General features: G+C 24.4%; 1 protein-coding gene across 1 annotated transcript in view; it reads right to left on the bottom strand.

The window, feature by feature from the left end:
* LOC132931625 (protein O-mannosyl-transferase TMTC1-like) overlaps positions 1 to 19,359 on the bottom strand; it is a 97,735-nt gene that overhangs the window by 63,183 nt on the left and 15,193 nt on the right. Inside the window, exons 2-6 of the mRNA XM_060997514.1 lie at positions 14,674 to 14,851; positions 11,063 to 11,136; positions 4,281 to 4,421; positions 3,642 to 3,714; positions 2,920 to 3,023 (exon numbers count right to left, since the gene is read on the bottom strand). Of these exons, the coding sequence (XP_060853497.1) occupies positions 2,920 to 3,023; positions 3,642 to 3,714; positions 4,281 to 4,421; positions 11,063 to 11,136; positions 14,674 to 14,851 (570 nt within the window). The remainder of the gene's footprint in view (positions 1 to 2,919; positions 3,024 to 3,641; positions 3,715 to 4,280; positions 4,422 to 11,062; positions 11,137 to 14,673; positions 14,852 to 19,359) is intronic.

Here is a 19,359-nt window from a genome sequence, read left to right as displayed (position 1 = left end):
CATTACTAAAATACTCCAAAAATTCCAAAAAATCCTCTGCTTTGGAATTAGAAAAAAAAGAACTGTTTTTAATGATTTAAAAGTAGATAAAAGAAATATTTTCAAAAATGTAAATAGTTTAAAAAATCAATATATTACGTGAAATAAATTACCAAGTTAATTTAATAATAATTTTATTATTAAACAATTAATATAAATCACAATTATAATATACATATCAAAATAAATTTCCAGGTAATATAATAAGTCAAATTGTTTAATGCTTACAAGATCCAAGAAACTTTTAAATTCTATACTTTATTTATCATATACGAAAAATATTTTGATCATGAGTACATAGCTATTTTTCTTTATTTTTATTTTATATTTAGATTATTTGGCTTTTACATAACTTTGTATTGATTTTTGAAGTTACTTTTGTATATCTAACTAATCATAATGAAAAAAAACTTGATACTTTTCAGAAGATATTTTACTGTTTGATGGTAATAATTGCAATTATTTCAAATGGTTAATTATTAGTGATAATGTTAATAAATAATGTTTATAATCTTACAAAAATATAATATAATTTTAAAATTGTTTGAAGTGCAACTAAAATGTTTTTCAAACCTTAGAAAAAATAAAGTTACTTAATAAATACAATAATAAAAAATACTACTATTAAATATTGTGTACACAACATTATGGTTCAATCTAACAATATTATTTAATAATAAATAATACAAATTAATTATATTATACTATTACGTCATTAAATAAAAATTCGTTTTATTTTTTAGTTCAGTCGTCCAAATATAATTATATTGAATATTTACAGCTATGATTAATATAAAATATAATATATATTTTATATATTAATGAATATGAATTAAATAAGAAAACTTGTAACTTTAAGTCGAATAAAATATATACATTTTAATATATACAACAAATATAACTGAATATCAAGGTGTTTCCGAAGTTCATAGCACACACTTATTTTTGTGAGGTAAATTTACCAGTGTATCAAACACTCGCCAACAAATAACCCTTTGGAATTCCCAATGCCCATGATACCGGACAATGATAACCCCGGGTACTGTAGCTTACCCACTTGTTAAATTTATCGGTCGGCGGAATTTCCTTGTATAAATGGGTTCTGAAATATGTCCATTTTGAACATTCCAAAACCTGGTGGCGGCATAAGCGCACCCCTTTCGTACTATACTCGTCGTCCACAACAGAATTTAATATTAACTGCTTTGAATGCACATAGGGGTTGTTCTCGTATAAGATACACAATAAATTATTCGACGGGGAGCCATTTAACAGGGCAGGGCCAAAGGGATGCTGTGGTTCTTGCATAGTTATACTACCGAAACCATTCAATGGACCGAAATCCTTGGTCGTGGCCTACCTCACCGCCAATCATTGCTAAACAATTACCTTTGGCCCATTAATTAGTCGTAGTTAACAGAAACCATACTTATGTATAATATATAATCAATCAAGGAACATTATTATTTTTATTACCTATTATCATTTTTGTCATGATATCAAATAATATTGATCTGCCAACATCATATATTTTTTTTCTTAATGACTCTCTTGCGTTAGGAGACATTCCGAAATGGATCCACTTTAAAAATAGTGCCTACTCGATCTCATCTCTCCCACTAAACACCATCATCCCTAAACACTTGACGTAGATAGTTCGAGTGTCTGTCACATTAATTATATCTACAAGACTGCAATGCACTGTCGCATTAGTTTGCTGAGAAGAGAAGGTTAGGTAACGAAAGAGATTAAAATTATATATTTTTTTTTTTACTTAAAATAGGTATGTTTCACCGATGTGGGAAATAGCTACTTATCAAACAATTTGTATAAATATTTTAAGCTTTGCAAATATAAAACATTCATACATTCAATTCAAATATAATGATATTATTATAATCGTGTATTATTTACTATGGATACAATTTTCATCTACACCATTTTATCATATTATTGGGATAATAGTTTAGTTTTTAAAATGTGCATCTATTATAACTGCCTATAATATATATACAAAATTGAATACATTCAGATTGAATAATACTATTTTAAAACTTTGGGTTTGGTTACAAACTGACTATAAGTTTAACACATTTACTTTTGTTATTTTCTTTTATATTTCCCATGTACGTATGTTAATAATAATACAATTAGTTATATAATAGTGTAAAAATAATGTTATATGATACCTATATATTAATTCTATTAATTCTACATTATAGACACGAGACTACTAATTGCTGATCGATAAAATTATTTAATCTCACACAGTTAAATATAACTTGTAAGGTATATTGTCAATACACACTAGTATGCTATATGAATAGATAGTTTAATGTAAAAATTATAGATATTGACACCTTTTATATAACTGAATTTTGTATGACTACCATACAGCTGTACTAATATCGCATTATTTGAAATACTTAATTTACCTACTTTGTAAGTATTAAGTAGACAATAAATTCTAATAAGAAATTAAATCGATTCCTGGAAATTTAAATATAATATTAAGATCCTTATTATATCCAAGATATTATAAATATTTTTAAAATATATTTTTTTGAATAATATAATCATATATATATATAAGTATGTATAATAATGTTCATAATATTTAAGCCATAAATAAATAAATATACCACAATGTTACATTATTTTTTTTCTGAATGTTTTTATAAAATAAACTAAGCAGTAATCGTTTGTATAACATTAAACAAAACTTTTAATACGTTTTCGAATCTATTTGTTTTTGTTTTATTTTACTTCTTAAGTTCGTTTCACTATTTTTTATATTTATATTTATAAAAATTCGAAACGTTAAAGCTAATAAATGTTTTTCATACAGAATATTATTTCTTATTTCTAAACAGTATTTACCTGACTCTCGAGCTGTCGTGGAACGCTGCAGGATTGTCCGGCTCAGTAAATTTCGGTAAACTGCCTTGAAGCATGTATAGTCGAAACGTTAGCAGTGCAACTGTCTACAAAGTTTACATGAAATTACAATCCATAACATTTATTTAGACGAAATTAATTTTTAGTAAATTATAACAAGTGATTTTTGTTTTGTAATTAACAATATTACATTAGATTAGTTGTTTAATTTAGTAAATATAATACAGTGATAATAATATGAAAACTAGAAAATAATATTTTATATTATTGTTTTTTTTTTTTTTTATGTTAAATTATATAAAATGCTGCAAAATGAATAAAAATTATGTTCATCATACACGTGTATATGTAAGTATTTGGTAACCAAATTTCATAATATAATATTCATTTTTTATAAATAAAAAATAAGAATATCATTGTTTAAATATAGAAAAATATAAATAGTTCATTACACAAAACTATTGATGAAAGCTTCATAAGCCAAATTATTATGTTACTATAATATATGTCTATATTAGATATGAACAATAAATACAACACAACTTCTGAAAATACACACCAATATAGTATTTGGTCTCTATCAAATTAATTTTAACAGTTAAAAGAATAATTAATGTATTTAAATAAAAATTACATTTAATATTTATTCAACTAATAAATTATAATATATAAATTATATTTAAAAAATTTAATGAACAACTTACTGCTGCAATAGTTTTTGGAGCCCTTCTTGTGAATGAATTATACTCTTCAGTCTGCTTGTGTTCTACCAATGATCTAAAAATCAAAAAATGTTTTAAATTCAATGAGTATTATGATAACATTAAACATTACTTAACAAAAATAATTTTCATTAAAAAAAAAAATTATTAATTTTATTTTTATTTTTATCATTTAAATACTAAAATTACTCAGGAGTTATACAGTTCATAAATACAATTATAATAAGGTAAATACAATTAAATACAATTTTAAGTACATACGTTAACTGTGCACAAGTAAATAAATAAAAAATTTTGTTGATATACATTTTTTTAAATGTAATTTATTGAATAAAAAAATAATTTAATTACTGTTTATTGCCTATAATATAATTTTAATTAGTTATTTTCAGAAAATTTTCAAGCAAATTTAAGGAAAACCAAATAGTTAATTAAACTTATATCTTATAAACGAGAAAACATTATTTCGCACGCTATGTAATATCAATATTCGTATCAAACTTAAAATTATTCGAACCGTGAAATATAAGTCACGTACAAAATAATATACATACTTATATAAAAATACAAAGTAACTGATTTTTATTTCCAAGGGGCTAAAAAATATTTTAGTTTCCTTACTTTTTAATATGGCCCCATGAAGAGTATATGTCATAAGCCAGATTTACTAAGAGGACCATTAGCCCGGTTTCTTTGGCCAACATTGATAACGCTCCAAATGTACAGCTAAGTAACACCCGTTCTCTGCGTTTCCACCGAGTGCTGTGATAAAAAATAAAATATATTTTAGGACATAAATAATAAACACATATAATACATACGTACACCTAGTATGATAGATTTTAGAGATTAAAATGATAAATAAAATATGCTTTATTTATTTAGATCTTTATATGTCATTATTTTGGAATATTTAAACTTATAACTTATACATGAGATGAATAAATTAGAAATATCATAGATTTACAAGGAATATGTCATTTTTAACAAAAAAATCTAACACACCAAAAAATAATATGTGTTTTATTTGTGTTTATGTGTATTTTTTACAACTAATTGATAACTACAAATTAAATAAAATTTTATTTTTTATACTTTTATTCTATGATATGTTTTTTCCAAAGTACAAGGATAGATATTTATTTAAATCAAAAGGAGAGGTTATTTTATATTAGTTATAGACGTTATAGTATTTATTAAATTCGTGTTACAAATTAAAGTATAATTTTCACAGATAGAGTTATTTATTATCTCATTTTTAATTTTTTTTTTTCTAAAAGTAGCTTATTCTAAATGGAAAACTAAAAATGCAACGAGTTACTCTTGAAAAATGTTAATGAACAGTGAATATCGGATATATAATATCACAGCATTCTTCTTCCTTTCAGTAACATATTTTTTTCCATACTTCTTAACAGATTTAATTTTTAAATACGAAAAGTATTATAGTAGTATATTACTGAATCTATCAAAAATAATAACCTATATAAATACAATAATAACGATTTGTTTGCAATAAATAATTAAAACATAGTTACTATTCAGTAAAAGATTTTTCATTTTGTGTAATGTACTTTAATTTTTTGTTTATATTACTACCTATTTTATATTTTTATTAAATACAAAATCATTATGACTTATATCCTCTGACCACAGTGGAAATTATTTTTTTAAACTTCAGCAAACACTTTTTAAACACCGTTATTAAATAACAGAAAGATAATCATTTGAAATTGAGGTGTACTAACAATAATTTCATAACAAATTTGTTAATAGAAGATAAAAATTACACCATTAAAGACGTTTTTGATGAGCTCTATCGTTCTACAATAGCCACTTCAAAAATTTAACTTTTTTGAATTAGTTTCAACCAAACCGAAAAAAATTTTCATACAGAATTTATGAAAAACATTAACACTTCCGTTTTTTTACATAAAGATTTCAAATCTATTTGAAAAGCAATTTACTGAGAAAAAATAAAAATATATCCTGTCTTTCAAATAACCCTTATCGAGGTTGATAAAAAACTTCAAAAAAAAAAAAAGAAACATTATGATATTTCTAAATATAGATTTCAACAATTTATTTATATATACATAACAAAAAGCATTTAATTTATAATAAGACTAAAAAAATCAAAACGCTTTGGTTAACTGCATAACTTTTTTTTGCTAATGATATTTTTGGTTATACATCAAATTAACATTACAAATGTATACAATATTATATCTTTATTAAAATGGATATTATATTCTACTAGTTTACTTTTTATCGAAGGTTAAGCTCTTTCCAAGGAGAAACAATTGTATGTCAACACGTGGATGGACTTGTACTTAAGATTAGGTTTGAAGTTTTAGATAGCAAAATCTACATTTATATTTTAAAATTAGCTTATATGAAGCTGTACGTTGGTGATTTAAAACTGTTTACATTTAGTAAGTTGTACATAAAGTAAATTCACCAAATAAATTAAGTTTTTAAATTGCATTAGGAATTAGTCATTCATAAAATAATAACTGTTATAACTTAACAAACTTATAAGAATGTAAGAGTGTTTAATAAACACTGTTTATATTTAAATATTATGTAACATACATACATACACCACTAATATATTTATGCAAAATTGCAGTGAATTTGGCGCTCATCAGTGCTGGTTTTTTGGTTTTTTGGATATATGATTATTTCACTTTGATTGTGCTCAATCGGAAAGCCAAAAAGGTAAAACGTATTAAATCGTAACCATTTTAACTACTTTATCATATAATATAATTAAATACATTGACACTGATATTTTTTAAAAATGATTCATGGGCTAAGATTTTACAATTGCCGTAACTTTTATATGATAAGTGTTTTACACGGAAGGTTTTTCTGTTATTTACGAACACATCCACAAGTTTCTATTTTATAGAGGCTATAAACTAGTTTTATTGTATAGAGTATCGAATTAAAATAAATACAATCATAATCACTTAATGGTAAAATATAAAATGTATAAGCCCTACAAAAGTTTAAAGTTACTTTAACTTATGAAGAATTTAGATGGTAATACATACGTCTGTGTTCAAGCATTATGATAATGTATAATATATGGCTTATACTCTTGACGTACTCGTGTTTTACAAGGAAAAAACAATTTCATAATAAAAGATTATCATACATGTAGAATTGTAGACAGTCCAATCGTGGGCATTATTTAAATATGGTCTAGTCATAAGTTCTAAAGGAACGTATGTTAAATAATTAACGTAAAATACCATCATATTATAAGGCAACAGTGCCGGCTGAATTAAATTTCATAAGAAAAAATCTTCTGTTCAAGCGGGACCCTACACCTCTCACCACCATTATATACACAAGTTTTAGTTATCAGTTATCCTGATAAAAATTATTTATAATATTATTAAGCTAACAACGATATGTTGGTGGTTGTTTATCCTTTTGTATTCGTATACCCAGTAAAATATAATTATAATAATTCTATTGTCACTTTAATAATAACACCTATAAGATTGGAATTTTATTATTGTCTTTATAAAAATAATAAATATTTGAATTTTATGATTTCGTTAAAAAATAACCCACATTTTAGAAATTTGACAATAATTTGTACGTTATGGGACTTTATTTGAAAATGTGGTAATATCGCAACGAGGAAAGTGGAGATAAGACGATGCGATCTCTACTGATGGTCATATTATAAATTAAGTACCCGCCTTTATAATAAAAAATACCTACTATGATTGATATCGACTGATTATAAAATTTAAAATTACGATTTTTTCGTATATTATTCTTTATTCTTTTGACATATTCGAAACCTGGTGCGGTCGCGAAATCGGGTGCAACGCAATTATGCCCATGCAGTAAACCTATATTATAGGACAGAGAAGTGTGTGGACACTAATGATTACACGTCTGTGAGTTTAAAACGGCTCCTCCGCGACGCCACTGCGTATAATCTGCCGACCGCGTGCGATGACAAACGATCGTCGGGGCGCAAAACTCCACCGCACCTGGTGTACCTCTCACGACGACGGTATAGCGACGACACGCCCGTTAAAAATACTCATTTCACACACACACACACCCACACACGCACTTCAAGTTATATATATGTATATATAAATAGATAGATAGATACGCATGTATCCCAAGCGCAAGGCTTAAATAAATGCTCGACAATTTACTGGCACTTTGCACACAGCTGCTAATTCCTGCACCGGAGGGCTATCATTCATGCTTAATCATACTACGGCACTGCGTCGGACATGAAGGGACGGCAACCAGGGTGAAAAAAAATGTAAAAAACCATATTGCACCTCGTTACGTTCTTCAATTATTCAAAAAAAAAAAAAATAAATAAATAAATAATAAAAAGAAGTTCTCGGCTATTCATAGGAAAAAATCAAGTGATAGATGCAATGGCGACGGCGGTCAGTTATAATATAACTTTCGTCTGATTCAAAACCAAAATGTATGCTATAACCTTTACAGTACGGAAGTTCTATTTTTACCATATACTTCCACCGTCAGTAGATCAGTAAGTTAACATCAATAAACTCTTGAATTTTTGAGCCAATCAACTAATAAATAATAAGTATTAACCATAGACACAAAGAACAACAAAAATGACGATAATGTAATCGAAAACTGTTCGTTTAGACGCATATAGTTTGTTTTTCAAAAAAAAACTGCCTTTTGTTGGAGACCCTTTTATACTGATTATATAGTTATTTATTTTTTACATAATATTATTATAGAAAATTATTGACAAAATTGTCAAGATTGTTTCATTATTTTGTATTTGGTAAACATTTATCCTTAGAAAGTAAAAACTATAATGCATATTATTTTTATGAGAAAATATATTAAAGAACTTCTTAATTTGTATGTGTACGTTCCTTGTAATAATGCATACACTATATTTTAAATATTATCATTAGTAAGAGGTTAGAATATATATAATACTAATAATTAATGCATTATTTTAAATTTTGTTTATAATTTAATTTTTAATAGTTCAAATATAAAAAAAAAATGTTCATTTTCTTTAACGTAAAATACTTTAAAAAATTTAGGTATGTATAAATAGTATAATAGGTTTAGTATATATATTTGTAATATACATATATAGTAGAGTGTTGTATATATTAATATATTATTTTACAATGAATGTTTTTCACTGTGAAAAAAAAACGATATATTTGAAAAATAAAAATAAAATATTAACCAAATATTTGTTAAATTGTATTATATTTAAAAAAAATTTGAATTAACGGTTAACAAAAAAAAAATTCATATTTTGTAAGTATTATAGAATTTAAAATTAAAATGAATTAATGAAGTAGGTAACCTTTTTGCTTTAAAATAGGTGTCTAGTATAAGCCACCTCTTCACTATAATTCCTAAGTTACTAGAAAATAAGTGTTAAATTTGAACTCAATGATAATTCATTTATAAGCCTCTAAGATTACTAAGCAGTATATTTTATGATATATTTAGATTTCTTTTAAAGTAATTTATTTAAACAATTATATAATACATGGTGGATTGAAATTTTTTTTGCCAAAAATTAAATTTTTAATTAATAATTTTTAAATTTTAAATTTTTGAACGTCATTGTGTGTATATAATAGTATTATATATTAATAGTTTCAAATCCCCTTAAAAAATATTTTCAAATTATAACAAAGCAACTAAAATCCTTTTTCGTCTTTGAAATACTTTCATTTCCTAAAAATTTTAAATTTGATTTCTATAAAAAGAATTTTTATGTTTATATATATTTTTTTAAATGTTTTGATTACAATAATAAGTACCTACGTTCTACTTATATAAACCTTTTATTAATTTTCAAGCCTCAGTTATGGAAATTAAACATTAATTGAACATTATTTTTTAGTTGAACGTTTTAAATCACAACATGATTTTCAAATTTTCATTAAATAAACTTTTTATGCTTATAAAAAATAAATTGGCCTTAAATATGTTTTAAAATGTATAGTAAAAAAGGTGTGAAGAACCTTGTATTAACTTGTCAAGCTTTTTGACAGAATAATTTGTAAAGATAAAATTGAAAATATTAAATGTCTATAAATATTTCGAAAATAGTATTATATAATTGTACAACAAATTATACCTACTATGATTATATAATGCTAATATTATAAAAATTATTAAAAATCATTTATGATAATTACAAAAAAAAATAAGGAAATTGATTTTTTAAACAACTGGTTTCGTTTAAAATTTCCAATTAATTTTTCTTATTTTTTTTCTCCTAATTATTGAAAAAAGGGTGGGTTTTTTTTGCTTTAGACCACAGTTAGATTAGATTTACTACCAAAATAGATTTTAAAGCTGACAATTTAATAAAGTTATTTCACAAACAAAAATAAACATAATTTTAAAATCAATACATTCTTTGCTCTGTATAGTATGAACATACATACAACATACATACTGTTCAGTACGGTGAACAAAATTGTAGTATCTGATAATTTAAGTAATACAAAACTATGTTATATTTTCTAAGATTGATAATAATGTAAAGTAGCTATTATTTGATCGTAAAATGGTTTTATACTGACTAAACGACCGTTCTACATCAACTGTAGTTGTAATAATTTATTATTTTTTGTTTTTTATAATCTAAAGAAATATTAAAAATTAATACATTAAAATTATTATATGTACCTATTGTGTTATTTATATATGTTTAAGTATACTAAGTCATTATTTTAAATAGTATTATAGTGATCCAACGACTATTTGCTATTATTATTTATTTTTAATTTAGTTTATTTTATTTTTTTCAACATCTATTTAATAATTTTGAGCTTTCTTTGTTTACAGTTTTAAAATATGTTTAGTATTGTTTAAATATTATACAGAATATTTTTAATTAGTATTTTTTTTAATAATCTAAATTAATTTTAATATATTTTAAAATAAAATTATTAATATAAAGGGGTTTACCACTATTTTGCTAGTCAACCTAACTTATAAGTAATTTAAATAGTATATTATGTTAATAGAATAACCGCATTTTAAGAAAATGTGTTGAATTTAGTATTTACAAGATATTAAATTAAAAACAGATATTTAAAAAATATTATAAAGCCAAAATGGTTTCACTATTGGCTAACAAAAAAATAACGGAAATTTATTTCTTTCTTTAGCAAATAATAAATTGTGGTTTCAAACTAAATCTAGTTATTTATCTAAAATAAATATTTATAGTTTTTATATGACGTAGTAAATATATTTATTTCAAAACTCAATTAACACGTACACATTAAGTGTATTTATTACATGTTTAATGAACAAAAAATAAAACATACACATTGGTAATAATATTAATAATAATAGTATTAATAATATATCAATGTACTTACTCATGATACGTTAAAAATGATAATAGAAAAAATAGACACGCCAATACATCTGCTCTTCCAACGATTCCCGTTACCTGAAACAATTTTAAAATTGATGAAACATTTGTTTACTTCCTAGAAAATCTTATATTAGATACAAATATTTAATAATTAGGTACAAAATTTAACACACTTATGTATATCAAACATTAAATAATAAATTTATATTTAAAATGTATATAAAACGAAATAATGTATATATTTTATAAATCGTTTTGTATTAATCAATTATTTTTATATAGAATCATTTTATTTATTTAATATAATTTTTAAATGTTTTTAATTTTATCTGAGGAAAAGTTAAAATATCAATTTTACCACATACCTAATATATTTATTTTTGAAAACAATATTTTTATACATAAAAATATCAAAACATTGCAAATAAAACTTGTGGTTTGCTGGTGTAGATCGATGTTAAATATGGGTTGCGTTACCTAAATATTTATAGTGCGTGTACCTACAACATCGAATTACATAATAGAAACAATACTACTAAAAGGTTAGGTCCCTTTGTAAGAATTCGGCTGGTTGCATGTCATATAAAATATTGTCATAAGCACCGACAGTGTTTATAATATTAATATTATTAACGGATAATTTGGGCGTTAATCTCGAGGTGAATGAAATAGTTGAAATATTGGGAAATAATTTACAGAAAAACGTCAAAAGTATTTCAGAAAATACGTATAAGATAGTCTGTTGACATTTTAGATATATTATACTAACTAGTAATATACGAGTACTAATAATATTATTAAACAAATAGTTTTTAACTAATAAACCTTTATACTTTAAAGTTTAGACGTACCTTTACACATTTTGTTGAGTGTTTAAGTTCACATAATATATTTACAGAACATTTTTGAAATGCTTGTTTATATTAAATAATAATATACATAACAGATTTTCTATAACCGAATGTATAACACAATAACATATTAAAAATAAAATAAAAATACGTTTCAAGAGCTACTTAATAGACGTTTTTATTGATTCAGGTAAATTCAACTATAATAACTGCATATAATATAATATGTTTAATTATTGCGTTATATGTATTTATTTATATTGCATTATTATAACGCAGTCATAAATTAAAGAAATTATATAATTGATATAAAAAAATTAAATAGTCATAAATATTAATTTTTAATATTGTCTCCTTTCCTTAAAATTCGATAGATCCCCCCTGGTGATTTGATCTGGCTATTGGTGTGAATATTTGTAATTATTATTATATGCGATATAACATGACATAATATGGACATTAACACGTAGAGTGTAACACGATAAGTACATATACTACGCGTAATAATACTACACATTTTACACACGTTTTACGTGAGGTACACGAAGACTACGGAACCTTCTACGAGAAAAGGAAAGCTAACCTAACCTAACCACGTGCCCTTGTCTCTAAAAGTGCGGTACTTCGTCGACGATAAGGGAGCGTGACCGCAATGGTGTATACCTCACGAAATTAAAGGAGATTCGAAGCAAACTCCGCCGCCGCACGTACATATCGTCCAGACCTTTGACCGTCAAGGGAAATTACACAGAACAGTGTAAATTTCATCTCAAGTCCGAGTCGACGAAAATAAAATCGGCGGAAAAAAATAGAATCATCCGTGACACGCGTGATTGGAAAGACGGAATGGGGCGAGCTTTCGCAATTAAAACGGTAAACGTCTCCGGGGCACCATTATTATACCTCTATGCCTTCTATACGCATATACCGCAACTGTGGTTCTGTTGGCCGTACTGCAACAGTGTAGATATTTATTATTATTATTTCACTAAAATGTTGTCTTCGTCGATTATTTCGTGTGCTGTGTTTGTTCGTCGATGCCACCACCATCGTACGTTCAAAATAATCTAACGTTGACAACGGCGACGACAACTTTTAATTAAAATCACCCCTGGGGACTATACGAGTAAAAGCATCGCATGGAGATGGCGGTGACTTTGGCCATTATATTATACACAAAGAGTTACTGCCCCGAAAATCCGCACACGTCGTAACAGATTAAAACAAGTTCCCATCGACAGTTTTTCCACATAACAAAATACCACGTGGGGCGAAATCTCTGATAGCTGATACTATGACCTCCTGCAGAGTATCTATGAACCCGAATTAAGTTTAATTGGAAAAACTGTCGATCATCGAACAATAAATACATAAAATAATAGTGTTATATTCACGTTATTCACCTACAACAATTATTCATAAAAGTGAGGTACATAAAATTAATATAGTGACATATAAATTTACTAATAATTATTTAAATTTAAAATATACTTGTAAGTTACAAGTATATTAGTTACAAGTTACTTACTAAGTATGTAAACAATTTAAATATTTAAATAATTATGTAAATAATTGTACATCCCAATACGTTTATAAAATTAATTAAATAATGTATATGATAAAACAAAATATTAAAGCAATTACTAAGTGTCTAAGTAGGTACTAACGTAATAATTAATCAGTCATGTTAAATTAAATCAACAGAAAATAAAAGGTATGAAATATAATAGGGCGAGAAAATAAACAATTATTCATGACGTATATTATAATATAATATACAAGAGGCAAGAAAAAGTTTTCACGCATCGTCAAAGATCCTTGAACATTAGTGATAAAAAAAGGGAGTTGGCTAACCGAGGGTTGTTGGCCTTTCGTGAAACTTTTGGCCATTCATTGCTTTTTTACAAGGATGCAATAAAAAAAGGTATCAAAAAGTCGGCCAAGCATCCTAGAAGTCAGAATGCATATCATTTGAAACACTTTTATCCAAATTTTTATTATTATTATTATTATTTTTTTTTTTGCTATCTGACCAAACGTGTTGGTTTTTTACCACAACCACATCATTTACGAACCTAATAACATTAAAGAGAATGTGAAAATATTCAATCGTTGTTGCTTTCTTCTAATATTCTTGGAACAACGATAAATCCGTTAATATTGTGAAATATTAAATAAAAATTATTATTAAATAAATAAATATTTATGAAATAGTGTCAGATATATAAGATTAATATATTTGAGATAACCCGTTTTATTTACGATGCTTAAATCTTCAAGATTTCAACCGTTCACTTTCCTATAATAAATCGATTATTTTTTACTTATTTTTTAAACTAATGAATTTAAAAGGTACTTTATTGCCATTATTGTCATGCAAAGTGATGTATTCTAACTAAACATAAGCTGCAAACTTACATACAATTAACTTAAATATAAATTAATATTTATTTCAATAAAAAAAAAAAAAAATAATTTTTTTAGGTTCTGAGCAAAGTGTCAAATGTATTGTTTTTACACAAAATTGATGATTTTATTTTCTATTTGTATATTATGTGTATACTAGCTAGTAGTAGATAAAGAGTCTATATAGAGTGATTCTTTTATCAAATGATACTCACTATTTTTAAACACGAGTATATAACATTTTCATAACCGTTTATGGATTTTGAAATAATCAGTGTTTCTTGATAAAAGATTCGCTCTTTATTATAATGTTTATGAGTGAAAATAAGTGTTTATTTTTGTTTTGTTAACTCACTGCTTCTGTATGAATCGGATGGACAGCAAAAACAATTCCAGCCAAGAGTCCATATTTATGTTCTAATCCAGCAACTGAAATGCATAGACGGGCAAACAGTACACTACAAATGCCATGAAGAAGAACATTGACAACGTGAAACCACACAGGTTGAAGTCCAAATAAATAATGGTTCAATCTGTAACATACAAAATATATATATATGATATAAATTAACATCATATAATTCATTATACACAAAATTTTACCCAAATATTATATGTATTTGCAAATAAGAAATATATACTGATTACTGGTTTCACTGTTTATTATTCTTAACGAAAACCCAAATAATATTAATAATAAACAAGCCTTTACAAGTTTAGTCTTCCTAAAAGTAAGTCACGAAAATTAGATAGGTAATCCAAAATTATCTATTACTAGTCCATTGTCATTTAGAATATGAATTCCGTATCTGGATTAAAAATAACGAATAGATAATTAAGTTAATACATTTTAAAAATGTATTAAAATCTTTAGATGAGTTCTATTTTATGAAGTAGTTATTATTTTATTAAATAAATATTAATAAATAAATAAATAAATAACCAATACATTAAATAAATATTTTTTTTAATAATTACTTTTATTATTTGTTATGATTATATATTATATATGATTATATTAATTACATATCATATTATTAATATTCTAATCTAGAATATGGATATAAGTAAAATGTATTTAAATGTGTGAAACATGCTTGCAAATTCAGCAATATCAAAAAAAAATATTCAAATTTAAACAAAATATTGAGACATCGTTGTATCATATGAATTTAATTAAAGGTTGAATAATAACATTAAGAATCATATTTTTATAAATTTTCCGACATGTTTTTCTTTGCCTAGCTATTTATTTTATTCTACTGTTGTTTACAATCTTAAAAATAATTTGAAGCGTAAAAAAATGAATATACATAAATACAATCTGTTTTTTTATTTATAAAATTAAAAATTAAAATATTCAATTATTGTATACAAAGCTTCTACTAAAATATTATTATTCGACCATCTTAAAGTATAAATATCAATAAAAAATTTAAAATTACTAGCATTTATGCTATTGTTTAATACACAAAAGTTCAAAAAAGACTTATTTATTTTCAATTTAAATTGTTATATTATAAAATACTAAAATAATATTTTTGTAAATAAAGAAAACTTAAGCAAGTAAATTAAAACAATATCTGAGTTAATTTATGTAGAAATATTATCTACACTAATATTATTCACATTTAATTTTATTCTTCTAATAAAGTATTATTTGGTATGTATAATTTGTAATAATCTAATGATACTCTCTTGACTCTTAATTGGCAATTATAATTACCAAAGTTTAGCATATTTATCATTAGGGTTGTACTTCTGTTATGCATAATAATTTAGGTTACCTCTAGTAAGTCTTTTCTCAGATTGTATATTATTAGGTACTAAAAAAATTTAAAAACTAAAAATAAATCAGACATTTAATTTATTTATGTTTATAAAATATATCTAACTAATTGATCATACATCTAAATATACAATAAGTATAATATCTAAATTTATTTTAAAACTAAATAATTTAATTCCCTAAAATATATTTTACTTTTTTGTTTAATTAAACTCAGTAGATTATTTTTATTTTTATTATATATAACTCACATTTATTATTATAAGTTATTATAATATACTTACAGAAATATTTTAAGTGCTTGTTGATACATGATACAGTTATTTTTTTAAAGTATAGAAAGTATAGATATTACAAAAAAAAATATTGAGAATATAATTAATAAAGAAAATAACAGAAAAATATATTCTATTTACATAAAGCAAAATTTAATAGTAAAAGTATGAAAATTATGTGATGGAGAATAAATTTATTTAAATTAATTCAAATAATGAAGAGATATGTCTGGAAAGTGAGTAAGTGTAAGCTTGCAGAAAGTCATATTATACATAGTTTTCTGAGACTGACGACAGTCATAATAGTAATACAAATATATAATGAATATGAAGTGTAATGGTTAGGAAGACCATTACATTATTAGTTTATATTACATAATAATATGTTTCTATTATAGTATTATCATACATTTGCAATGTATTAATCGCACAGTTCCATTATATTAATTTATCTTCATAATTTATTAAAATTAAAAATAATATTTATTTTCAAAGTTCACGTTTTGTTACTTAGACGATTTTATTGATAATACATAGTCCGTAGGTTTTTCAATTAAATTTCAATGATATTTTCATAATTTATTTTTTAGTTGATAATATACTTAATGATTTAATTAATTAGCAGTTTTTTTTTTTGTTGGCCATAACCCAAACTATTTGGAAACGGATAGTCGATAAAAACTCTTTGCTCGATTTGTGATATAGACCATGCCAAACTTTTTCAACTTATAATTAAAACTGAGAGATTATACTCTCTTCTGAAATAATTAAAACTGTAGGTTATTCTGTGAAGAGCTTAGACTCTTGCGGAGAATTTTATTCTGGCAAACGATTATCCACAAGTTAATTTAAATAAAGCCTACGCAAGGAATATAGATTGCAGCAAAGTCCGAGTGCCTGAATTCCCATCCTGGTTTTCTTTAAAGAAGTCGTTTTAAAACTTTTCCCATCACGTCAACAGAGGTAAGAAATAGTAAGTAGCTACAATGTAGCTGATGTGATTAAAACACTGCGTAAATCGATTATTTTGTCAAACTACCTCCATCGTAGTTATAGGTTAATTTAAAAAGTTGTGTTGATATGAAGTTCTTTTAAATGTAAATTAAAATATTTAAAAACGTTCAGTGAATACAACCTTTGAAAATATTTTAACAGTATAAATACAAATATACCCCATCGATATCACATAAACGATTTTTCATATATATATATATATATATATAATATAAATATAATATAGATTGAGAAATTGATATTTAACTATCGTTATAGTGTACATTAGATACTAACATAATAATTATAGTCAATTTTTCCTTTTTTTTTTTTTAATACTGTAAATACCGCAATTATACTATTATAAATAAACTAGCAGCTTAAACAAAAACATATAATTATATATTCTTCACTTAATTATAAACGATTAAAATAATAAATTAATGAAAGTACGTAGATACTTTGTTGATTAAAATGTAATACTATTTAAAATATTGTATGAATAAAATTATAATTTAAACATATTATTGAAGAAGACAACACGCCAATCACCTACAAATGTGGTAATTCAATAATCATCACTAAGTAACAACAAATACAAAATATTAATTTAATGGACTAGCTTTATATTGTTCATTCAAGAAGTAATCACATTATGAAAATATGCTTATGATTGTTTAATTTTTATTTTCAGTAATCATAACAATAAAAACAATAATATACCTACGTCAAAAATGTATTTTTTTTTTTTAGAGTAAATAAAATATAATAAAATACGTTTTAATAGACAGTTGGATTTTCGTAAACACTCTTAAATAATATTATTATTATAAATTAATAACAGCTATTAAATAAGTAATGAGTTTATTGACCTTTAGCAACAATATAAAATTAAGCCCCTTCAATTACATTATACATTTAAAACATCTGATTAAGTGTTAACTCACTCGCTTGCAATTTGTAAAATCAAACTTTAATAAATAATTTGATATTTTCATTTGAATATTACTAATTTTAAATGCCGACTTATAATTATGTTATTTTAAACAGTTAAAAGAATGTTTTTATTTATATTACCGAAATAGTATGTAATAACATGAAAAGTTATTTCAGGCATCAAAATAGATAACAACATAAAAATATGTATTAATATAATAGTATAATAATACACAAACAACATATTCAATACAAGGTATTTATTGTATTATTTTGATAATAGTCTAAGGTAATATAAGTGCATGGCAATGGATACATCATTGATATTCGTTTTTATACCAAAAAAAAAACCACTAAGTAAGCCTTTTTTAACATTATATTTTTAATATAGCTAGGTAGGTGTAGTATTTAAATAAAAAATATTTTACAGACAAAACTTTAAAACCATTTTAGGTATTCGATTTTTATTATAATTTTCATAAAACTAACATTTAGTGGTGATTCAAGTTTGCATGAACAAAGTATCCATTAGGGATTATTGTTTAGCACGCAAATATGGTATTTGAACTTTAAACATTATTATCTCGCAGATGGTTCGTGATTAGATCTAGTAGGATATATTTAAGTAATTATTGCATCTATGTGATTATTCGAAAGGAATATTATAACAAAATTTTTCACAATATTCACTACAGATTTATTTTGTATAATATTATATGCCGGTAAGAGAAAATATTTTTTTTCGTTTATTTTTACCTTGAATTTTTTTTTTCTAATGAGATTCTACAAAAACGCAAAGCCTATATACGCGCTCTTTGCGCCAGGTAATCTGATTAGCCGTACATGACGGCCTGCATGACGTGCGTGTTCTGGTGTAATTTCCAAATATGGCCTCACAGACTTCCATTAAAAGAACCAAAACTCAATTATCATCTATCCCTTCCTTCTACTTTGTCCACTCTCTATCTAACTCCGCACTCACTTTTCCGTCAACAGCAAGTGGACCTTCGGGAAGAAAAAAAAGAAAAAATATATCACAACAGAATAC

This window comes from Rhopalosiphum padi, chromosome 1 (genome assembly GCF_020882245.1).
Source record: "Rhopalosiphum padi isolate XX-2018 chromosome 1, ASM2088224v1, whole genome shotgun sequence".
NCBI lineage: Eukaryota > Metazoa > Arthropoda > Insecta > Hemiptera > Aphididae > Rhopalosiphum > Rhopalosiphum padi.
Note: the sequence above shows the minus strand (reverse complement) of the source record. Positions and strands in the feature narration are given on the sequence as shown.